At 39.3% G+C, this 26,224-nt stretch overlaps 1 protein-coding gene across 1 annotated transcript in view; it reads right to left on the bottom strand.

Moving 5' to 3' along the window:
- The window catches only part of LOC145985638 (fatty acid synthase-like), a 277,489-nt gene that overhangs the window by 163,920 nt on the left and 87,345 nt on the right, over window positions 1-26,224 (bottom strand). The window contains exons 10-14 of the mRNA XM_083119710.1: window positions 24,343-24,572; window positions 14,947-15,251; window positions 12,827-12,971; window positions 2,355-2,465; window positions 1,870-1,978 (exon numbers count right to left, since the gene is read on the bottom strand). Of these exons, the coding sequence (XP_082975836.1) occupies window positions 1,870-1,978; window positions 2,355-2,465; window positions 12,827-12,971; window positions 14,947-15,251; window positions 24,343-24,572 (900 nt within the window). The remainder of the gene's footprint in view (window positions 1-1,869; window positions 1,979-2,354; window positions 2,466-12,826; window positions 12,972-14,946; window positions 15,252-24,342; window positions 24,573-26,224) is intronic.

The raw sequence follows: 26,224 nt of genomic DNA, 5'->3' as shown, positions 1-26,224 counted from the left end.
ATTTTCTTTCTCCTTCTAATGAATTTCATCAGTGAGTTACAAAACGATAAAACACACTACAATTACTGTAAAATATCGGACCAAACCAAAAACACAATACCTGATGTTGTAATGGACAAATGATACAAGACAAAAATCTTTAACTATACACTCGAGAACATGAAAAAAATACACCGTCGTTTATGGAATGGTTGTATCCCAATCCCATTGTAAAGTTTCTAACTTTATATTATATACATACATACGTTTATGTATATGACAGCGTTAGTATTGTTTTATTGTTAGCATTTTTAGCTATCGGTAACAGAGCAACAGCTTATCCTCAAATGATGTAAGAAAATATGATATAAATATATCAAACAATTGTATTGTAATTTTACTAAGTATAAACTTCGAACTGAAATGTTTCATTTTGGAGAAATCGTACGTATGTGCGTCAGAAATCATGAAGTTTTGCCTCTCCAATAAAAGGTCTGAAATTGCACTATGACTACAAATAATAATATATTGTTCAAAGTGATTCCAAATTCGAGTATATAATGGAAATGTAGAAGTAACTACACGTACATTAAATACAGTAAGCCATTTGCATAGAACAGAAATATAGCCGAATCTATTATTTAGAGTGAGATAAAACTGAACTAAAATCCATGGTGTAACACTTCTCTGAGGGTCGAAGTCTGCCGAACCAGCTTTCCCATTAGATGACTGAAAAGGCCGTCCCATAGTGTTCCATCGACGCCATTGTCTGGCTCTCTAGACCGCAGCTCAATATTTCATAATTTCAAGTTCCACTTCAATGGTCATCAAGATATTAGCTCAACACCGACATTTTGTGGTTCTCATTAGGAATTGAATCCGGTACCACTTGTGGTAAAAGCAGAAGCACGCATAAGCCTTTTGCCTACGTAGGAGGGGATACAGATGTAGAGAGAATCTTATTAAACAGTGACAGCTTCTGTGACGATTTGACTTCCCTCAGACAAAGTTTTAATCTTCCCAACTGTTTATCATCCATGATGGGAGATGATGAAAGTGTTTTAACAACAGCTTTTTGAAAACAGCTGCCCTGTTACACTGTTTCTGAGGAAATTTTTAAGCTATCTTTAACTTTTTACTGTGTTGTGTACGTCCTGTGCAGGTTCTTTTCAACCTTTCAATTTTAATATTTCTCAAGGGGCTCATTTCACTCTTTTCTAAGCTTTAAAGTAAGGGCTTTATAAAAGAGGATATTTCCTCGCACACTTTAAAACTGCAAAATGACCATATATGCCGACGCACCTGTAAATTTTAATTAATTAATTCATTCATTCATTGAAATATTAGTAGCTTAGACACCTTGTATTAACTATTTTTCTTGAGCATGTGGATCATGTTCTTGATGGCAGTTTTTTATGTAAATAATGTATGCGTATATGGAATTAAGTACAGGAGCTAGTCACTTGCATAACTCATGGTCTGGACTATCAATATAATATAAAACAGAATTATGAATGTTTGCCCATGTGTTAGTGTGTCTATAAGTCAGTAGAAAATAATAGGTAATATTTTTTTGAGTCAAAGGAATCGAATGTGTATGAAATTTTAATACCAAGAAGAGTTGGGTGTAATGATTTTTACAACAAACAAAAAGTCGAGGGCTGTCAAGACAGAAGATTATTTTCTTGGAAGAGTAACAAATAATCATCTCTGATTTGTAAATAGAGAACCCAGAGGAAGTGCTCCAAATAGAGACAACATAATCATCCTGAAACTGTTTCATAACTACTTAGAAACTTAACTTTAGCAGTCAAGAAATGGTATCAAATTACCTGAGAGGAAGCAAATATCAGGAATTACATTACAAAACATTAAACTTTCGATACTCACCTTCTGGTTGAATGACTGTAGCGCGCAGAAATCGAACATTCTCAAAAATCACTGGCTCTGATTTGAATTCACTGCCTCGAACTTTCTGGAATGTTTCCCACGCGAGACACTGGAAAGTTAATAATGTACTTAAATTTGACTTTTTAACTCTAACTTTTAATGCACAGAATTTCTTGCGCAACTTTGCTGTGACATAACATGTAAAACTGGACCATTGCAAATACGTAACTAACAGGTACACTAAACGCAAGCATGAACCATAATTTTACAGAGCTTTAGTTCTTACAAATTAATCTGTGATATAAAGAACCATGGAATTATTATTAACTGAATTTTACGAACACTTGTTTGTTTAAGTGCTAGTACACCACAGTCAACACCAAATTAGTTATAGTCATAAATTGAGGCAAGTTAACAGCACCAAAATTTTTGGTCGGTTGAATTAAAATAACATTTAATGACAATGCACAACACAGGATCCATACCAGATATCCAGTAGCAGGGAATAGAATTTTTCCATCAATCCTATGTCCTTCGTAGAATTTCATCTCTTTCAGTTTCAGGTCTACAACAATGTTGCGAGCAGAATATCCTCTCTGAAAGTAAACAAATAATCACTATAGTGAATAGTTAGTTTTGTTGGTCAGCTACCATCTATTTGTGGCGATTACTTACTTATAAGTGATGCTATCATCTTTTTGTAATGATATCTTGAAGCTTTTATGCTCAGATAGCCTCATTTGTAGTGAGTGTGTCGAGTTGTTAATTTCTGATCCAAACCTTTGTAAATAAAGTACGCAATTTTTGAATGTAACCAGCTGTTTTCAATCATCAGCTACCATCTATTTGTGGCGATTACTTACTTATGAGTGATGCTACCATCTTTTTGTAATGATATCCTGAAGCTTTTATGCTCACATAGCCTCCTTTGTAGCGAGTGTGTAGAGTTGTTAATTTCTGACCCAAACCTTTGTAAATAAAGTACACATTTTTTCTAATGTAACCAGCTATCTTCAAACATCTGCTACCATCTATTCGGAATCCCCTATACCTCTACTATCATGCTTCTGTATTGGTACAAGTACCTTTCTATCACACTTACTTTGTAACATGCAATACTACGACTTTATTATAGTAAGTGAGCAGTCTTGTTGATTCCGCTATTAAGTAATAAACAATAAGCCAAATATTCTTAAAGCAAGGTTACTATCAATAGTTGGTCGTAATTATACGTACTTGATATGGTAAGATTACTACTACGTATGACGTACGTACCTGTAAGAACCAAGCTATAATTACCTGACGTCATACAAGTTAATTGCGGAAGCGATACATAAAATAAAGAACTACTGCACTCATTAGCTGTATGCCCACTAATTGCCCGTATCGAGGCCATTGCCAGGATAGTGTTCACCCTCTGGTGAAAAGAACCCAATTTGTATCGAACGAATGCCCCTGTACTAACGCAAACTTATCGGAAAGATGGAGGAATCGTCTAGTTCCCCCTTCCGATGAATTTACGTAACTCCACAAGAAAAGCAATTCAAACCTTTCAATCCAGTCCTCTATTCTACGTTCTGAGTTATGTTGACCTATATTCTACCCTGAAAAGTTCAAATTTTAATCCAAAGGAAAAAGGATATAACTAACTGGCTTTTATTTTAACAGCTAACTTGGATAAGACCCATATACCAATAATAAATAGGATTTCTTTACATTAGTTCATTCGAACCCGACAGGTTCATTCTATGTCCAATTAACTTCGTCCAAATAATTTACAGAGTATACTGACTGACAATAACAGTGGACGCAATTTCAACATACAATTCTGGGTTAATATTTCCTACAAGAACAGAACTACTCAGTAGTAAAAACTGCCACGCCAAGAATATTTAATTTCAGTCCACAATATGCAAATAATTCCCCATTTTCTTATTATATACTTCGTTGTAAGCTGCCAGCAATACCTAGACGTGTGTGTGTGTGTGTATATATATATATATATATATATATATATGTATATATGTATATATATAAATCGTGACTCAATTACTAACATTTCACAACCCAACTTTCACGCACTCATTTACTGTACTTTTCTCGCACAAGGGCCACAACATTAAATATACGATATGTACACTCGAAATCGAATGAAACGCCCCCCCCTTACGGTTATGCAACCCGGAATTGTATATCATCTAGTTTCGCCAGGAATAGCAGCTCGCGAGAAGCGTAGTGTTTCCAACTCTTGAATCTAGCCACAGATTCACGCGACCGGGTGGAGATCTTGCTTTCCTCTTGATTTGATTTTAACGGACAAGAAGTTTATTTTGAGAATGTCTCTGGTAATAATAACAAGTGTTATTAACATTTATGCTTGAGTTTTTTATTATTCTTTTACCACTTCCGAACGAATATGTGAAGATTTTTTTTTCCATTTTGCAATAACGCATTCGGCATTTTTCCTTCAGAGTTATTCTTTTTGTTTTTAAATTTTTGGCGACATCTGATTTGGAAAAAGTTCCACGAAGTTTGTTTTAAGTGTAAATGCATCTGAACATACAGTGTAGAGTGGGATTCGAACAACAAATATGAGCTTCCGTCGCGAATCGAACCAGCGCTCCTTTCATTATGTTGTCTTTCCACGTTTAATAAAATTTGCTTCCTTCAGCCTACTTCCGATTGTCATATATTTCAATTCGTATTCCCGTTTTTTTTTTAATTTCCATTGTTCGAGCCGTGATAACTTTCTCTCTTAATCTGGTTATTCGAATAATTTTCTACTTAATTTTTTTTTTCCTTTTCTCGATTTTCCCTTCGCACTCATTACAGATTTCGGTATCGCGCTTTTCCATATTTTCAGTAATTTAATTCTTTGACTATTTTTAATTTGCCCTTAGTCCGAATCAAGAAAATATGTTAGGAAATGTTTCCCGTGTAAATCTTATTGTATGGTGGTGTAAAATTGATGCCAGCTTTTTCTTGCGATAAGGGTTTTGAAAGTGCAAGGGTCTCATTTATTAACCATGGTGGGAATTATGGGGGGCGGAGGGGTGTCAGAAACCTTCCAGTCGGAATATGCCTGAAACGAAAAGTATAGATTGACCACAACGAAAAAAATCCTTGAGACGAAAAGTACCCGCGCAGATCTCCCTTCTTCCCTTCAGTTCGGGCCATAAGGAAGCATGGTCCACTCTCCCCCGCCCCTCCTCGCGGGAGTACGGTGCACAGGAGTCGTGGGTCTGCGCAGGTTGTTTTGCTTGTGGTTCCACTCTTCCATCAGCAGGTGAGTGCTGAGAAGGCTATGCTATCTGCGAGTGAGGGGGAGGGGGTGACGAGCAACACTGCCACAGCGAGTCGCTGTAAATGATTTCATTGTCTGTGCTGGGTGAAACCGGTTCTTGGTGCTCCTACACTTTTCCGATACATTTCTGCCAGCCTTTCTAGCGAAGCAGGTCATATGTTCCAGATTCGAACTCTGGTCAGGCATGAATGTATCACTGAGTTTGTCCCGTCACAATTTTATAAATTGATAATTCATCCGTATTATCGCGATTAACTCAAGAGGCAGAAGAGTGATGTAAAATAACCGAAATAGAAATTGATGCATTTGTGCCTGGTGCTAGTGTAACAACGAAGTTAACTCTTTATAAATGATGAAATAGGTAGCCCTTGCGCTCAAATACACTTATACCTTGGCACAAAAAAAAATCTAACTTATCGCTGATCTCTTACTACATTTGGAATACAGCCAAGAGCGATGTAAAGCAATGCAATTACATTGTGAATGTTTCACATCCTATAGTCTTTCTTTTTCTCGTAGCGGGGGCGGGGGTTCATTCATTACAAATATCTAGGAATGGATTTAGCAGCAATCCGTGATATACTTAAATATCATAACATGCTGCGTAGCCAGGGTTCTTGGGTCCTAGCCTCTGATAATGAGTTTTTCTTTTTCGTTGTTTCTTCAATCTTCATCAATTTCCCTGAAGCATCATTCATCCTCTGTCGCCATTGGCTATATGTAAAAGTTGACATAAAATTAGTAAATTTTGAAAAGAAAACACAAGGATCTGCTTTTCTCATAGCTCGCCAAACATGCACATTTCTGTATTTTATGCTTTCAGCGCTATCATTATTCTTGGCAGGCAATGGAATTGAAGCAACTCGCACAACTAACGTAAACTACATATCACTCAGGCATGACAATTCTCGCGGGCAAAGTGGATTTTTTTGGCACATGGTAGCGCAATAACTATCTTCTGGCCTAGATTTAAATCCGTACTTTTTATTCCAGTTGAGTGATTGACTCACAATTTTGCCATTGAAGGTTTGGGTTGTATTTGGGTTATACGTATTGTGTTTTTGGTGCGCTAGGAAAAAGCAATCCCAAAGGTTCGCACTGAACAGAAAATTGTGTGCTTTTCCTCTCTCTCTCTCTCTCTCTCTTCCAACTCCGTCCCTCTCTCTCACCCCAAGTCCCCACTATTTAGGTAAACTGTTGTTAGAAACATATTTTCCGAAGAATATCCACATTGAAAATAATATTCCCCAATTGTTTTGATAGGGCATTTCTATTGCTCCGAACGAATTATCTCCGTAAGAGGACTAGGGCCTCCCCTATGGCGCAATCGTAGAGTCGTCACCTTTAATCAAGGGGTCCCGGGTTCGATACCCGGTGGAGGAACATAGTGGTTCGGAACCCACTATAAACTGTAGGTCCAGTCCCAATTAGCCTTTCTGTGCACAAAGTGGACTTAAAAAAACAACAATTCAATTCAATTCAATTGAATTATCTTATCAATATTTTTAAATCTGCATGCACCTGCTTAATTTAATATATTATACATTTATATTCATTGCGGGCAGAAATGTGCGAGAAAACAATGCATTTTTTTCAGGGAATGCATGAGTCAATAATAATGTATATTTTACGGTATATACTCTTTTATATTGCATTGATTCAATAGTATCCTTATTTCCTAAAGCAAGCGTGAGTTTCTTTGCACACACCACGCAGGCCCTGTTTGACGTAAATCTCAGATGCAGTAACTTCACGGTTGCCTTTTGCCACCACGCTTTGGCTTTAATTCGAGCCCCGGTGGGTGCTTCGTTCGAGATCCTGCAGCAGTTTTACTCGTATCTATGCCTTGAGCATGCCACTTGCAACGGAACCAATAAAATGAAACTTTCTGCACCGGAATGGGCGTGAAACTCTACATGCACCAATAATAAGGTGTTTTCAAGAGGCATGTGCCACGTGCAGCATGTCCCTTCGGTCCGAATGTTTCTTTACGATATCTTTTCATCATGCCTTACTTTCGGAATTTACAAGACAGAAGATAGTCCGCATGTTCTTGTGCGGCGGATCTGCTGCACTACAGATTGCTACGACCCTTGGTGTGGACGATTCTTGCGTCAGGCGTTGGATTCGGTGTTACGAGGAAAAAGGGGAGCAAGGAATGAAGTGAAGACCCAACAAAGGCCGGCCGAGGAAGGCAACCAGGGAAGAAGATGCAGGCATCATTGAGATGAGCGAGGGCAATCCCTTCATGGCTACAACGAAGATTCGCCAAGAGTTGAAACTGGAGTGCCATGCTGCAACAGTTCGGCACCGTCGAGCGGCAAAGAAAGAAGCAATGATGCATTTCCATCACGAAGCACGGATCAGTTTTCTTTACAATATTTACCAGCTCCTCAAGAATTTTTGCAGAACGTAATTTTGAGCGACAAAAAAGTATTTTCGTCTGACGAAAATGGTCAGGTTTATGTTTGGAGGCGCAACAACACTCGCTACGGCCCCGAGAACATTTCTACCCATGCTAGGAGTGGCAGGATATCCGTGGCGGTGTGGGGATGGATCAGTTCGTCTGGAGTAGGTGGATTGGTGGAAGTGTCCTCGAGAATGAATTCGCAGGAATACATCGCAGTGCTGGAAAACCACACGCTTCCCAGCGTGCGAGAGAGACACCTTGAAGATGAGATTCCGCACGTGACTTTCGATCAAGACAACAGCAGCGTCCATACATCGAAAGCGAACACCACCTGGTTTAATCAGCACCCAGGAATTTCAAGAGTAGATTGGCCAGCGAAGTCTCCCAATCGAAAACATTTTCACGTGTTTGATGTTTGGGAGAGTTTAAGGAGAAGACCAAACATCTGCTCGTGAAATCCTTGCCTCGTCGACTAGATGCAGTGCTTGAATCCAACGGCGGGTGGACACAGTATTGAAACCCCGCACGGTTTAACCGATGTTCTTTGCTACATCCCAGAACAAAACTAATTACACACATCTCCATATGCAACTTATGTTTCCAATTCTTTTTTATTGATACCTTGGTGCTCATGGTTACTTTTTCACACACCTGCACCATTATATTATATTCTATAATATTAATATTCACATTATTGACAGATATGATTCACATGAAATTCAAATGCGCAGCACACATGCACCCATTCCTAACACTTAACTATTAGTTACATTACACCTATCACGTTGTCACAGTTCTAAATCAGTGGTGCCCAGGGGGAGGGGCATTATGGCGCAGACTGTGATGGAAATTTGACTGAGTAAACAGGGAACAAGTTTAATTACGTTATCAATTAGCCATTGCTGTTATACAAATAGTAATTTGTAGATTGTCAGGGGAATTGTTACGGGTAATAAGTAATATTGGTGGGGGGGGCGATATCGAACTCTTACATATTAGGCCTTAGATTGATAGGGAAATTATGGTGGGCGATTAATGAAGTTAGTGGGATTTTCAGGTAGCTGGATTGATAATTATTTTGGGGGCAGGGAATCCCAACTCTTGTGTATTACTATTACGTCTTAGATTGCTTTCTTGGAGGGAGCAATATCAACAGGAAGTCTAAAATTGGAATGGAAATTTTGTTGGGAAGATTGAGTATTAAATTTGAGGTGGAGGGGAGGGGAATGAAGTTTTGATAAAGTGTTATGTCTTAGATTGTGAAGGGACTCGAACCCGGAACATTCGGTGTCTGGATCGTTAGTCCATCACTAACCGCGCTTGGCCGCAGAGAAGGTTCTCTTTGGTGGCCAAGCGCGTTAAATGGTCCACTTCCGATACCACGAAATTTCCGGGTTCGAGTCACGGCTTCAGTATTGGTATCATGGTGTCAATTTAATCTAATCGTCACTCATCCTCATTAGCCGAAAGTGGCAGAAGAGCGACTTAAAATAACAAGAGGTACAAAAACAACTTTAACCCTCTAGTAATTTCTGATCAATAGATGCGTATTAGCTTTGATTGTTGACTCTTTAATGATAAGCTTACGATTATTATTGTTAATATGAATTGCCATCCATCAACAGAAGGACGGACCAATCGATCATTTAATTCATGTCGTTTTTTTTTTGGTATTTGTTGTCCCTTCGGATCAGCTTCGAAACCTAAGGAAATTATTAGATGTTTGTCTGAAGTTAGTGACAATGGTTCTTTAATTTCCCGTCGCTCTTTCAGCCGGCGCGGGAACCACCTTTATGGCAGTGATCCTCTGTTGCGCGTTTACCTACGAAGGAACTCGTGGCCAAACAACGAATTAGGTCTACCGCTTGGGCAAGAAGCGACAACTTCACAAAGCCCTCTTCTCCGAAGCAGCCAGCCGGGAAACAGAATTTTGTCAAAATAACCCTTCTGCTCTGTGAATGAACACCGGTTCTAACAGCGTTTCTATACTTAATTGGACATTATCCATTGTTTTTCTTTTTGATTGACTATATATTCTATCTATATATTTCGAGACATATCAAGAGATCACCTCTTCTCTCATCTTCAGGCGATCAATTTTTGCTATGTCTGTAGTGTGATTGGAACTATGACAGTCCGTGATTTTTTCCAAATCCGGTCCGCTAAGCAACCAGTCTTAGATGCCCATTCGAAATCGACAGCAAAATAGAGCAAAATATGTTTGAAGTGAAGAGTCTTATTGAATGAAACATAGCTCGAATCACCCTCACATTTGAATTTTTTTAGATAACTTGCTTGCACTTCGTATAGAAAGCACCACGAGACTGAAAATTCACACTATTTGGCATGGCAAATAGACCTTATTCCAGCTTCGCTGAAAGTTCGATGTAGTTGTCAGTCATTAAGTTCAACGCTCTCTGCGCGTGTGTGATGGGTTACCGTGTTCCAATTTTGTTTTAATTCCATTTCATGCTCAAAAAGGCTACCCGAAGTGGGACCTGCAGTTGAAAGTGGGATCCGAACCACTAGGCAGTTGTGTCTCCACCAGGAATCGAACCTGGGACTCCGTGATTATAGGGGGTTAACGCGTTCATGGCTTTACAGTTTCGTGAATTCAAGGAAGTCAAGGTGAGAAAAATGTGAAGAAATATCTTCTACACGGAGCTAACTGTGTGTATGTATGTAAAACTTTCTAGCACATCCATTTTCCTACCTTCATTTTATCATCATTACGTTGAATTTTGCACCAGTGATTTTTCACGATGTTCTAGGTCACGTCACTTTGAGTCGTAAAGTATTGTCTGTAATTCAGTTTTAGTATAGTTTGTAGCCTCTCACCCAAAAAATTTTAAGGTGGGAAAAGGGAGGGGGGGCTCAACTTCTGGAAAAAATAGTGCGAGTTCAATTGAGAATACGAAAATAGAGCGGAATGATTATATTGCTACAATATCTTCAGGAAAGTAAAGCGTAAAATTGAATTCTGCCTCTGAGTGAGTCCATGATATTGTTTATGTTTGAAGGTAATATATTAAACATGATTATCAGCATAACCGAACGCATATAATGAGATGATTTATTAGTGTTACCAGACTAAAGGTGTGGAGTGCGGCCTGTTGCCTCGTTCATTACGGAATTCCACATGTAAAAATTGATCAGCTCTTATTGCTAGTAACCATTATAGGCTTAGACCAAATTCTGGCGTTTATATTTCAATTCACTTCCTCAACAAATCCTTTCTCGATTGACTAGATTTTAAGCGGAGCGTCATTCAGTTGTTTGTGAGTGTTCTTCTTTGCAGAAGCAACAGCAGCTCGCTCGCACCCACAGTGCCCCGCCCACTCGACGAGACGCGTTGTCTGTGCAGTGCAGAACAATGACAGTGTTGCCTCTCTATTCGATCTTTGTATTCTCTTTTGCCTGCCACTACACACACATTTCAGACAATTATTCCCATACAACAAATGGAAAAGCAATCAGGCAACTGTTAAATGGCTCTTTTCTAGATTTTCTATTAACACTTTCCACGGCCAAGATATGTTAACTTGGTTCTGTTTCCTATTCCCACAATTTGGCTACGTGCAGTAGGGCTTTATATTGCAAGCTAAAAAAAAACAACGTAGGCAGGTATTTTAACATTTTAATTTTCATCCGTTTCATGATTGTGTGAAAGAATATGGTGGAAAAATACACTACTTGAGACAATATCACTAATAATAATTGGCCGCTGCTGTGCCCGAGCGTGGTAAGCCGTCGGCTTTTGATCTCGCTGCCGAAATTCCCGGGTTCGAGTCCCGGCCTGGGTATGATTGTTTATGAGTGTTCCTTCATGAATTTTATCATACACTAATCCTCATCGTTGCGACTAGCCAAAAGTAAAGTAAAAAAGAGAAAGATATTAGTAATTATAAAAATATGAATCTAGCTCCCCATGGTTCCTTTATGACTGTCCTTTTATCAATTTCATCGAGTCATCATTCATCCTCATTGTTGCGATTAGCCAATAAATGGTAGAGAAGCTGCGAAAAATAAGATGTAAAATAATAACAGAATTTTCTCCACAGAAGGAAAAATAAATGCTCCAGAAAACATGCAATACAGGAAAAGAGTGTCCTGTAATGTGAGTCTGTAAACCAAATGTAAATCACGAATGAAGAAGTTACGTGAAGGTTTCGTCTTCTACGAAGCAATACAGGCTTGGATGGCGTAGTGGTAGTGTCGTCGCCTTGTAATCAAGGGGTCCTGGTGGAGGCACAAAGTGGTTCGGATCCCACTTTAAACTGTAGGTCCAGTCCCGATTAGTCATACTGTGCATTGTGGACTTAAAACACCAAATCAACAACCAACCAACCAATACGGGGTTGGAAACACTACGGTTATAGGTTTGGAAACACTGCTCCTCTCGGGAACTACTCTACCAGGCGAAACTAGATGATATAAAATTCCGGGTTGCATAACCGTAAGGGGGGGGGGGGCGTTTAATTCGATTTCGAGTGTACATAATTGCAGAGAGAAGACATTGAAGTATACTTACACTCATTCATTCACATGTCGTATAAAAAGTCACCAGAAAATGTAAACTGTAAGTCGATCACAGAAGTAAGTGCCTTCGGAGTACATGCGTAAAATCTACAGTATTCTGAATTTGTAATTAAATCTCAAACGCAATGAAAAGAAACAAATTACTTATTTTTGACTAAACCCATGCTAACTGTGTCTCGTTCTGTTTTCTCACTCTTGCAATGACAGCTCAGTCGTGCAAGATGAAGACGCGCATGCGCAACAAAACACGTTGCCGTGAGGAGAAGCTCCTACCGGCGTTTCTTACAACTGAAAGGCGAACATTACGTAACCAAGTTCTTACGCGCTTTATGATGAGTTAATATACTTCAATCTCACCATATTTGGAGAGAGTAAAGCTGTGGCGGGTAGATTGTTTTAATAGACTATTATCTAGTTGCCACATCACTTAACATGTCAGAAATAAATTATTATAAGTATTGCAAAAGCTGTACGTGTTATTTTAAGCAGCTTTCCAAAGGAAACTGTAATCGAAAAAGAAAGAATGTTGTCTGGAATGTTTGTTATGGGATATAAGAGTGTATTACCGAACCAGCATTGCAAATTTAATGTTACAAATCAATATTTTATTCCTGTGACGATTCCTAATAACTTCTTCTAAGTTCTTCTACAGTGACAGTGATACTTTTATTTTAGTTATCAAAGTGCTTAAGAAATTTTCTTACCACTGGATCAAAACGTGGCACGAAATTTTCCTCGGAGTGGTCCCACTCAATGATTGGAGATATCATAGGAGTTCCCCTGCTCACAGGATATTCCACATCAGGATACAGTGTAGACGTTTGAGGCTGGAGTCCGGCAAGATACAACCTTAAAATATCATCAATAAAAATTAATATTGAACACTTCAGTAAGCTGACTAAGGTAAGGTAATTTTTGTATAATTGATGCAACGTGTACCATCGCATTGATGGATCAATCCCTCTCACGTCTCTATTTTCAAATCATTCAAGTAATTTGCGAAATATGAACCGGATTTTTCTAAATTATCAAGTGGGAAATTATTGGCAAGGAAATTTTTGAAGCTGGCGCGACACTCCAACTCGTTCAGTTAACATAACGTCGAATCATACAATCATTCTTCAACAATCATCCAGCTTCGGCTAACCTTCCCATCTGATATTCTTCACTTCACGCGAAACCCTAATAGAAATGTGCGAAGAAGTTCCATATTGATTTACACATAATTTTTTCTCATTCGCACAGAATAATTACACCTCGGTAGATATGTCCACCTTGTCAATATAGTCTCCCTTCAGCTTGCTCCAGCCGTGTGACGACTTATCCAGACTCTCCTGGAACCACTTGTTGGAGTGTATCGCACCGACGTCCGGACTTCACAGCCATGCGTTTGCTTGCTAAGGGCGCTGTCCGGAACTTCTTCGGCGAGGGGCGTCCTTTATGGTTCCACTCCATGGATTGGGCTTTGGTTTACGGTTCATGGTAATAAAGCCAAGTCTCGCGCCAGTTACAAATTTGGTCATCAAGCCTTCTGGATCCTCGTTGTGGCGTTGCAGGAGATCGTTACTCACATCATCTAGCTGTTGTCTCTGTGCTGCATTCAGAGATGTGGGAACTCACCTGGCAGACACCTTTCCGAGTTTAAGGTGTTAGTGCACGATGCGATGCAGGGTGACTGTGGTAAGTCCGTAGCCACCTCAATTTCTGAAAACGTTATGCAATTGTTCTCCTAAATAAGCGGCTCCACTCGTGTGATCATGACTGACGTCATCACTTTCTCTTTCCTTCCGGAACTGGTTCCCTTCTCGTTGTTATGCAGCCCTGTTTCCAGCCAACCAGTCAGTTGTACACGTTTTTTTGTGACGATGTATGCTCTCCACACGCACCTACCAATCACCTGTGAAACTGCTGCTGTTACACCCTCCTTCCACAGACACCAGGTCGTCCAGTGCTGTCCCTCTAAATCGCTCTCCATGCTGTCCGCGTATGTACTGATAGCTGTTGGCGAAATGTGCTGTAGTTTACAAGTATTACACCCCTCAGTCCTGTGCTGATAACTGGCGACAGACCTATGACTACCTATCAGTGACCGTTAGGACAAAGTAAATGACGGACCGTGGATAATAGGAATTTCGTAAGTGTAAATCAATATGGAACGCCCCTCGTATCAAAATTCCATGTTTACATAAGAAAAAGACGCGGTGGGATTTGAACCTACGATGTCACGTTCTTGAAGAAAAGGATGGATATATACTACAACCGTATTACTAACTACTCAACGAGATTACTAGCACCAAGACCTTTAAAACTCGTTGATATTTGAGGAAACAGCCATGTGTCGGTGTTCTTAGTAATTTTTCGCAGCAGATGCATTTTGCAAAATTTTCTGGTATTGCACAAGATATTGTAACTGAAGCTTCGCCTAAATTCCTGAGAAATTGTCCTCTCTGTGATTCAATATGACGACGGATTCTCTCAGATGGAGTAAGCCGGTAAAATGTTTCAGACTCCAAATGGATTTGACTGTTATCCAATTTAAGGACGAAGAATTGTAATTTTTCTCCAACATCCTTAACTCTACTTCGGATTTCTTTTCGATCGTGGTTTATAGTTTCTAACTTCATGGAATGTGGGAGAATGAAAACATGTCGAGACAGCTTTTTACATTTAGTAGGAGGATCTGTCTATGTCTGTCTATATCTATCTGTCTACATGCTTTCGGGTCTGAAGTGCCATGCTGCCAAATTTACTAATTCAAGATACAAAGCTGACAAATATGAGGTTTCAAAGTGTACATAAATACTTCGAGGATATTGATACTCACTTCCCGATGCTGCAGAGGAGGTGCTCAATGTTGCTGTGGTGGCGCCTCGAAGTAAGACTCACGTTGATGCAGTCTTTGGGGAGGGACCTCTTGAGGATCGCCTGCAGGAGGCCATGGGGGGCGATTTCTATGGTGATGACGCCGCTGGGGATGTGCCTGGACGCCTCCTCGAAGAGAACAGGCGACAGCAGGTTGTTGGTGTGGTAGTCTGCGGAGGAATACTGGGCGAGGGGCGACTTCCACTGGTCTTCAGGGACCGACGAGCTGATCCAGCGTTCGCTTCTCGGGCGGGGATTCTTTATGACCTGTTGAGTAGATCAGATCAAAATTGTAATAAACCATCACACAGGAGACTTCATGCTGTCTTTTTTATGTGTAGATTAAATGTTATTTTGTTGTATAAGAACTAAAGAGACGCCAACTCCAATTTATCAATTTTAAAGGAAAGAGGAAATACAGGGTGTCTCCTAAGTAATAGCACAAACTGACACACGTGAAAGTACACGATAATAGAAGCAAAAAGGTCTCAGTAAACATGGTTCTGCAAACGAGCCGTTTTCGAGATAATCGCGAATGTGTGATTACAAGCCGGTACTGACTTCATTGTTTATAAACGTCGTCCTAGTTGGTAAAATGCTAATAATGTGTGCGAATGTGTAGTTAGAAGCCGTCACTGATTGCACTTTTTATTTTTTTATTTTTGTCTCATTCTGATCTACAAGTTATGGAATTACATTGGTTTTGACATAAGTGTAGTACTGCTATTACAATTCGTATTTCTATCTGTTTAACCTTTACATTTTTGTTTGACCTAAATTAAGTATAAAGCACTGATAAGAAATTTGCATACCATTTCTTCCTTGCTTGGAGAGGAATTTTTTCATATTGTTCTTGCAAGAAGATACTGAATTGTTTCTTAAAACTGCTCTCGTCATTGTGAAATATATATAATAAGTATTCTGTTATCAACCATTGTACTGCTCGTTGTTTCGTTGGTGGATAAAAATTGAAAGCAGGAAAAACTATATCAGTATCCGTAAACTTTGTTAATGAGGTGCGGCATATACGACTGAGCATTGTTCGCAATTTGTTCCACGCCGTGGAGGAGTTGCGACACTTGGTTATCCTGTGGGCTAAAGAGTCAGGCACGTTGCATGATATACAGTTAGGAGAGTCACTGATTCCATATTGGTATGTCCTATCTCTTGTCACTATAACACGATGAACCACTTTGTACCATATTGATTGGGCAGCTTTTGAAAGGTGTTTGGCGGAGACATTTTCCCATATTTGTGGCCAATTATGTGTATTGAAATCCCTGACTATTCGTGGTACTGTGTGCTTGAAACTATTGATTTCACTATATAACTTTTTAACAGATGGTGTAATTGTCTCATGTCGTAATAACTGGTAGCATACCTGTAAAGCGATGTCCTTATAAAACGAAAATCTTTTGGGGATACTTTGGATATCGATGGGAGCTTCTAATGGAATGTCCTGTATTATCTTTTGTATACATGCTTGGGTCGTTGACTCGTGCAGTGAGAAAGCTGTTGTAAGGCCAGTCTGTACAAACAATGCTCTTGCCTGTGTGTTCACGTGTATTAGTGCCAAACCACCTGTTTTCTCTGATGACGTGACCTCATTCATTGCCACCCGGAAAATTGTATCGTGCCACAAAAAGCAGCCAACAGCTTTGTTGACCTTGGCTAAGTGCTGTGTTTTGAAGGGCAGGATTTTTGCTACATACCAAAGTTTAGAGAGAGCAAAAACGTTGATAAATCTTACTCGTGTTTTCAAACTCAGAGAGCGCATCTTGTTCACTCTGAGGACGTAGATTGCCCTCTCGCACGTGAGATTACTATTGGCTTCGATCGTTTCATCGATATTTGCATAGAAGTTTATACCTAAAACTTTTATTTTCTTGTCTATAGGGATCTCCGTATTGTTTGTGAAAGGATTCTCCTTGCCAAGGGGCATTAGGAATGACTTTCGATTGTTTAGTTTTGCTCCTGATGTGAGCTCAAAAGTATGTATTTGGCTTTTAACACTGTACAGATCTCTTTCATCCTTGAGAAAAATCGTGACGTCGTCCATGAAACTGCCAACTTGTATTGTGGTGGAAGCCATGGAAATGCCCTGTAAATGATGCTGGATACTAAACAAAAAGGGGGCTATTGTGAGGACGTACAATGTGCTACTCAAGGGACTACCTTGTAGTACACCTCGTCGCATTTTAAAACTTGTTGTCAAGAAACCATTTATTTTGAGTTTTAGCAGCATATGATTATATAATGTTTTTATCCAATTAAGAAAAGTGTCTCCGAAGCCATATGCTTCTAAAACTTTGTACAGATATTCGTGGCTCACTCTGTCATATGCTTGAGAAAAATCTAAAGATAGAATTGCCTCTGATGCATTCTTATTTTGTTTGGTAATAATTACGTCTCTTATCGTTTGTAGCAAGTGATGTATACTTTGGGACGTATTACAAGCGAACTGTAAATTTCCAATAAGTTTAACCATATATTTTTTTAAACGCTGATTTATGCACCTACTTATAAGTTTGATGTCACTGCTCAATATGGAAATTGGCCTAAAATCTGTGACGAACTTTGGATTTGCCTTTTTGGGAACTAACACTATAACTCCTGTGCTACTGGTCTTCCCTATGGTCCCAGTTGTCAACACTTCGTTGACCCATTCCGTTAATTCGTCTCCTATTAGATCCCAGAAACATTGATAGAATTCTGATGGTAATCCATCTTCGGCTGTAGTTTTATTCCTCGGAGCTTTGAATACTGCATCATGAACCTCCTTTTTACCAAACGGTTGTGTGAGCTCAGTTCTTTCATTTTCTGTCAGTGACGCAGGGAGGTAGTTCAAAAAATTGCATTGCGTTTCTGTTGGATTAAAGGGTTGACCAAGAAGAGTTTTATAGTATTGCAAAAACCTGTCGTGTATACTATGAGGGCTGGTGACAACTTCACCGGAATCTAAAGTTAATTTATGAATAACGTGACTCCTGGCGTGTTTATGTTCTTGAAGAATGTGACTTAGTGTGGCTTGCTCGTCTGGGTCTATAGGAAGAATCTTGCTCTTTATTATTGCTGCAGATTTTCGTTTCCTATGTATAGCAAGTAATTGCGCTTTTATTTCATTTGCATAAGGACGATCGAAATTACCTTGCAATGCTAAACGATGGAGATCGTTCAGGACTGCATACAAAAAATTATATTTGTTTCTTTGATCTCTACTAACCTCTGCACTGAAGAATTTACTGACCTGACGAAATTTAGGCTTAACTCGAGTTTCCCACCACTCGATTAGGGTCTTTTGCACTGGCCGAGAGGCCTTGAGTTCGTTCCACGTTTCCCTGATTAGCTGGACATAACTACCATTGCGTAATAATGTGCTATTTAAAAGCCAGTATCCGCTACCTTGTCGGGGTTTGATCAAATCTAAATTTATTTTGAGAATTGGGACACTATGATCACTAAAGCATACTGGAAAATTTTGAACACTAATGATATATTCCGGAAATCTTGGTGCGACATAAAACCTATCGATCCTTGACGCACTATTGGAGGTGATATGTGTGTAACCTTGTCTTTCGCCATTGGTGTGTATCCAAGCGTCACGCAGTTGTAACCCCTGCGTTAATTCATAGAGCGCACGTGAGAAGTTGTATCCTGGATTTTGATCTTGTGAACGAATTACGCAGTTAAAATCTCCCACTAGTATAGTGTCTAGTGTGTGGGATGTCAACTCGGGCCCTACAACTGTTGAAAAAAAATCTTCTCTTTCCCGTCTGTTTTGGCTTCCTGACGGAGCATACACATTACAGAGAAACACTGAGCCTAATTTGGCACTTATTTGTCTGCCCGTGGGATGGGGCACTACATTACGTAAATCCAAGTGTCGCCTACATGCTATGGCAGTCCCTTGTGCAAAGGGAGTAAAATTGTTGTAAACTTTAAACATGTTCAGTACAGAAAAATCGTCTATGGCTACCTCTTGTAAGAGGGCCACATCAATAGACGATTTAATGAGAAAGTCATTGAGAGCAATTATTTTGGTCTTACTTTGCATTTGATTCAAATTTATAGATGCCAAGGTAAATGTTTGCATGATTAGAACTGTCCACAAAAGAAAAGTAAACTTACTTATATTCTTCAACATTACTAAACTCGAATTTCTGCCTAGAATGCATTAACTATGCTTTCCACTAAATAAATCTGGGGTAAGTTTGTTACTCGTCGAAGGTTTCTCTTTAATTACATTTCCTGAATGACTTGTTAAACTACCCTTTGAAACATCTTGTTTTGGGGTACCAGGTTCTACTCTAAATTCGTTATGAACTATTGTGGAACTTACGCATTCATTATTTTTCTTCTTCTTTCTACGTAGCACCATGGACTCTTCCGCCACTGACCGTAACCTTGATACAGATCTTGACCGTGATTTCCTAGGAGAGGTAACTACGGGGAATTCTGCGTCCGTGAACAAAGCACTTGGGGGTGGGGGCGGGGGTATGTGATGCATCTCCTCTGAAGTGGTCAATGTTGGCTGCTCCATCTCTTCCCTTCCTGTTGGTGCATTCTTCTCACTAACTTCCTGTCTGGTACCTGTCTCCTCGTCGGTGATTCTGGGGCTATCCGTGTTCCCTCCATTGCTATCTCCTGACGCTGGGACGTCTGCAACTATCGGAGCTGAATCTCTTGGTTTAGTCCGTACGGGTAGCACAGTTGGTTCATATACCATCGGTACATTGTCAGCGGGTATATTAACCGGACCCCTGCGGGGCTGGTTCCCTGAGGATCGGCGCTTAGGGCACTGAGCAACTACATGATCCTCCCCCGAACACGCGAGGCACGTACGCACCTGCCCAGGGTACGTTACCCAATAAGAGTCGCCATTCATTGTTACATATGAGGGTATGGGTTTACGTAGTATCATTTTAATCAAGACACGTCCAGTTCGAGTAGGGTAAATGTGATCTGCAGAGTATGTCTCGTCTTCAATTTTTAACACTTCCCCATAAGACCTCATGACACGACTTATCACTTCTGCACTTAATTCAATTGGGACTACATGGATTCTGACGATTACATGCCGCTGGTGGGCCCATTCTACTTCAACTTTATGATCACCATCTACGTCACTGTAGATTACCTCAGCACCAAAATCATTTAGTAACCTTTCTCCTACCACTTTTGTCGCAAATTTCACGTACAAACACTTACGAAAGTAATCTATTTCAAAACTGAGCACTTGGTTCGTAGGCACTTGGTAGACATCATGAAACCATCGATGAAAATCCAATGACGTAGGTCGCGTTTTGACCTCACGGAAAACAAATTTCAAGGTGTTTTCTCTTTGTGTATTCATCGTGAACTATTTCTTCGTATCTTCACTGGCTCACGGTAATTGTAGTCAAAACCTCGCTTGCACTCCAAAGGAAAAAAGAACTAACACAACACTAGCAAACCGTATACGGCCCTAGCTAACTCGGACAGTTCGATCACTAAGCCTTCTCTCGCGAAGAGCGGAGCTCGGTACGAACTGATACCTGCACGAGCTGCAGGCAGACTGCACTTTGTAAATACTTGAGTGCTTTACTCCTTGCGCGTTCCTAGATTTTCTCTTTGTTTACGAAACAGAACATTTCTAAGAGGTGGCGTTGTAATCAAACAGGATGGATACAATCAGTGCACAGTCTAATCGTACTGTGGGAGTCACATCAGTTGTGCTGTATTGCATAGTGAAAATGGAACCTTACAGCAACGAAGAGTATGCGGATATTCATTTCATGTATGGTTTGTCTAACGGCAATGCACGGGAGGCTGCACGCTTGTACACTTCTGTTCACAAAAAGTGGCACACTCGTTGGAGTTGAAGTCCAGCTTGGTGCCCGGAAGTACAGCTGAAGTAAGTGTTCGGAAAGCAGCAGTTTTGCTTACTATCAATCAATTTAACCATATGCAGGGAATTTTGTGTCTCTCAGACTTAAAGAAAGGGGCTAACGGAATTTCCACGTCTACAATCAAAGTAATGTAAATGTGAAATATTCCTGAAATTGATTTAAAAAAAAAACGCGTTTTTGACGTTCGTGACGAAGTAGTTATCACAATTCGTTAGAATGCGAGGGCACCAGGTTCGAATTTGTCCTGAGCATGGGTGTTCTTTTTGAGTCTCTCTTCATAGTCGCGAGTAACCGAAAATGGAAGCAAAGCAACACTAAATAACGAAAGGGAAAAAACGCAATAAGAATAAGCGAGACAGAAATAGTACTGTTGAAATTCCTGAAAATGATGCAATTTTTTTTTTTTCGGAAATAGTGTTAGCCTAGTCCAGGAGAAGGTTTGAAGCATAAATAAACGCCTTCCCCATACACTTTGGCAAACAGAATCGCAAAGTTGGCACTGAATATGCGGTGGGAAAAATAATAGAAATCCTAAAGGAAGAACAGTTTATTTAGCCAGGAAGGCACATGAGAGGAGTTACCCCCCCCCCCCCACCTCCACCACATCAGTCATCCAGGCTATTGAAAATAAGTCAATGGTTGTCCTCTCATTTAACTTTAACATTAAATGGAATTCTTGTAAAATAAAAATTGATGGGCTTTACTTTTTTTACACGTGCACGTTGGCTTCGTAATGGGGCACAAAAATAGAATTGTGACTCTCGTAAAATTCTTACCGAATGAATGAATTAATGTCTCCGTAGATTCCAGAATAATGACTCTTCATTTTGAAATAAATAGTTTAAAATAATATAATTTATGTGCCGTTGGTTAATGAGATTCGTCGTCACATATCTAGCAGAACGGTAATCATTTAGGTTTGGAAACACTAACCTTCCACAAAAGCACGACTTACCAACGTCTTCGTTAATTTTCATTCACAAGCTTCACTTGTATTTTGTCAGCAATGTGTACAGCATATAAACCTATCTGTTGAAGCGTATTGCTTTCAAATTAATGTAATTAGCGTGAATCGACATCAAAAGTTTCGAGCTGGGCAGGAAAAGATTCAATCTTATGGATAAATTACTCGAATAGCTTTGTTTCTTTACCGTGGCTTGTAGCCATGACGGTTAAAAGCCAGCTTTGTAAGCTGAGATCCTACGTTCGAAATCCCTGTGCCTCCAAAATATTTTTTCTTACCTAATGGGTGCTACATAATGTATTTTATTTTCGTCACACCAATTGCAGCCTGAAACTTTTTTATTTTTTGCGTGCGAATAACAAAATATGTATTGAAACTATTACTCGTTCAGAGACTGTTACTCGAGACTTCTTGAATTTGAGATTTTTTTAGTTGCTGCTAAGCCTCGATATTTACAACAAGTGCTAAAATTGAAAATTGTTGTGTGATAAAACACACCGTTAATATTCTCAAGAAGAAAACAGCTGAAATTAAATGATGAAGTTGTGAGGAACATCAGCAGATGTATTTGAAGATGTTCCGTCATTCACGTGCCACTCTCCTCGTTTTATACGTAGATAGATATATACAAGTGACCCACTGTATGAATGCTCGCACCTTAAGAGTAATTTTCAGATGGGATAGAAGAAAACCTGGTCCAAATTGTAAAGCCAATACGTACTCAGATTGTAGATGTTATTATCAGAAACAAACAGAATTAATCAGTATCTACAATTATTTACCTAAACATCAGTCATATGGCACTTTGAATATAGCTGTAAAGTATGTATTTTGGACTTTTGGACCACCCCGTATGTTAATAAGGAGCACGTTTTACGGAAACGTGCTCCTTAAAACATGCTATGCTTTAAGAAAATAGGTACAAGAGGACCAAGTAAGGGTAAAATTCCTAAAGACATGTCGTTAAATACACTAAAAGCCACATGAACTTTGGCTGCCATATTGTAAAATGGCAACCTCAATGGAAAGTCCTCCTCCGTAGCCGAGCGGGTTAAGGCGTTCACTCGTCTTGAGATCGTTCGCTGCGGGACGGCGTAGGTTCGAATCCGGCTCTGGTCGGAATTTATTCGGCCTACGTATAGGGCCCGTGGCAACCCACCATCGTGAGGAAATTGGGGAGCTCCGAATGAGTGAGCGGTAACCCGGTCGAGAAGACCTACAACGGCTGGGGGTTCGTCGGGCTGACCACCCGTCACCCCAATACTGGTCTAAGATCTCCACGCTATAACAGGTGACGGAGGAACAGTGTGGGAGGGAGACCAGCAGTCGGTAGGTAAGCCAAGGTTCTCAAGGGCTGTCGCGCTGTGGATTATTATAACCTCAATGGAAAATTTCACTATGAAGGAAGATTTCTCATTAGATGATGTTTAGCAAATAATATGTGACAACATGCCATATGAAAGATGTGACTTTTTAATGTATCTGACTTGTGGTTGGGATGCTATATCAACTTTATTATTTTTTTTAACACATAGTGTGTTTTCTTAGATCAATCTTTAATTATTCATTACAGAAACCACTAGGTTGCGTTTAGTTTATGCATTTGATGCGTTATAACAGTATCCATAAAATAAAATTCACTTAATGTTTCGAAATTCTCACTTTCTTTACACCTTTCAGTTGATGCGATGAGAATGAAATATATTGTGATGAATAGGTGTGAGTATAATGCGATTTCGAAGCAACGGTAAATATAACACCCTCAAATCCCATACACAAGTAGTGTGTGAGGTATTCAAATGAACACTACACAAGGTCCGAGCTAGAAAACTTAATTTTGTCCAGAATATTCCTTTATGTAGGCTGCGATTGCTATATTTCTAACAGTGAAAATGACATGCTAACCTGTGTGTGTAATGGGAAATTCACGGTAAAGCCAACATTTACTAGAAGTAGTTGTAGCACGAGGAGCAGTGCATGTTCTAATTATTGTTACAAGCACTTAATGATTTTGAGAGAAATCGATTTTTGTTGCACATTAGACCAACTAAAAATCTTCCAATATTACATTCTCTGATGTATCGTAAACAAAATTAACGTTTCATGAATGATGCGAATGTACTATGCACATATGTTGGAAGAAAAATAATTCAACCAGAAGGTATGATTGGAAAAATCTTCTCAAACAGGACTCATTTTCTGGGAAGTAATTACCAATTACCAGAGCTAGGTTTCTGGAAAAAACTTCGGAATATGAGGCAATTGGGAGGAAGGCATTATATTATTTTCAGCTAGTAAGAATGATGACACTGTAAAAAGATATCAAAATTATGTAGTCAATGAACGAAAGAACGAATAAAAGCATAATTTAATTTGAATAATAAATGTCTTCATTCCCGCAGGTCGCGCACGGTAAGGGCAGCCCTGAAACTACATCCTAAGAATAACAACAACTTAACTGTGAACACAATCGAAGCAATACCTGTAGCAACCTATGTGTTCTTACCTGGTTCAAATATTCCTTGAGTAACGGCCCAGCCTTGGCGATGTAGCGGCTGTGGTAGGCGATGTTGGCTGTGTTCACTTCCCTGGCAAAGACTCCTTTCTCCTGCAGACTCTTCACGAACGCCTTCATGACCTCCGAGGGTCCAGAGATGGTGGAACTATCTGGTCCGTTGTGGCACGCCACGTCCACGTCTGGGGGACACAGGTCTTTCACTTGATCGTATGACAAACCTACAAAAGAGAAGTTGAGTGTTTTACAAAGAGGATGCCACTGAAGTTATTAGTACACAATTTTCGTGAAAGGAAATTTTTAGACTTCCCATGCTTCCTATCATGCAATCAGTTAGATTTGAGAATTTCCACTTATCAGTAGGGCATGTCAAATATATTTGGTTAGTAATAATGATTTAAGACTGTTCATTATTGTTAGAACAATATTAAGTTCTGTTCATAAAATAATTATTAGCTTTCCTTCTCTTTAGAAAGTAGCATCTGGTCGTGTTATGTTATTACTCGTATATTTCGGGTTTTCTTGCACATTGAACGATAAATAGATCTCGTTGAACAATATTTACTTTATTAGCCGGAACATTTACTAAAGTATGAAGACTGAGTGAAGAAATTGAAATAATTCGTTACAATTTCCTGATATCAGATAATCGCCTTCGTCGTATTCTGCCAGTCATACAGTGAGGGGAAACTACATCTATTTGTGAAAGAATTTTCATGGTCTTCCAAGTAGGAGAGATACAATTTTCTTAACGCAAACATTTGGGCTCTATGCCATTTGATTTATTTGTACACAGGAATGTATAATCTGTTTAACAGAGATTAGCAGTCTTTATATGCTCTAAATAGGTTAGTGCCTAATTTTCAATTTTGTCTGCAAAATTTCCCATTGAAGAGATAAAACCTAGAAAGATAATTGGTTCTCCTTCGTGTCTAAGATATTACATGAAACAATTTTTACACTGCACAAGAAGCATAAAACATATACGTACATTACTGAAAAGAATAGTTCATACTATTCTCACAAACAATAGACACTTCTAAGTTCTGTGATATTAATTACCTAGTCTATTTTGGATAGTTGCAACTAAATAGACGAATGATGATTAGATGAAAATGAAAAAGAGATCAAAGAAACAAACACATGTAGGTGGAAACTCGAACCAATTTCCGAAGGTTTTTTTTCCAACATTGTTTAATGTTAAGGAAAGAATATTCAAGTTAGAGTTAAGATGTAAAGGATAATTTGCTGCTATTATTATTTGTTGTTATATACGATAAATACCGTTGATGAGTATTAGTACTTGTAGTCGTCTTATTAATTAGTAGACATTATTAAATCCATTGTAAGTAGTGTAAATTGTGATTTTTTTCCCCTCGTGAATGTGAATCATATATGCTTATATTACAGAAACCTGCGTCAAGAAACCTGTTAATTTCTTAATTTCAAACCAGTTCTGTGCATATGATAACGTAAGCTATTCTTTGACTTAATTATGTTATCAAAATATGTCAAAATGCAGGTACATACGAAGATTGTTAAGATAATACGCGAGGTCAGAGAATCTTGTTTCAGTGATCAAGGGAAAAACTGGTTATCCATTGTTTCCACAATAGCCACAATATCCTTATCACTTGAATTATTCTTCAAGCAGCGAGACGTTTGTGGCATAAAGTGTTAGTGACTGAACTCCGTTAATGTCAACACACCCATACAAACACAAACACAAACACCCCCCACACACATTTATACATACATACATACATACATACATACATACATATATATACCGTGCGTCCATTTCGATCTGCAGCCGAGAGATCCCCTATCTCACGTGTCCCTTGCAATTGTTGATATTGCATGATACACGAAA

The sequence above is a fragment of the Lepisma saccharinum genome, chromosome 1, assembly GCF_977018435.1.
Source record: "Lepisma saccharinum chromosome 1, izLepSacc3.1, whole genome shotgun sequence".
Lineage (NCBI taxonomy): Eukaryota > Metazoa > Arthropoda > Insecta > Zygentoma > Lepismatidae > Lepisma > Lepisma saccharinum.
This window is presented reverse-complemented; position numbering and strand designations above follow the sequence as displayed.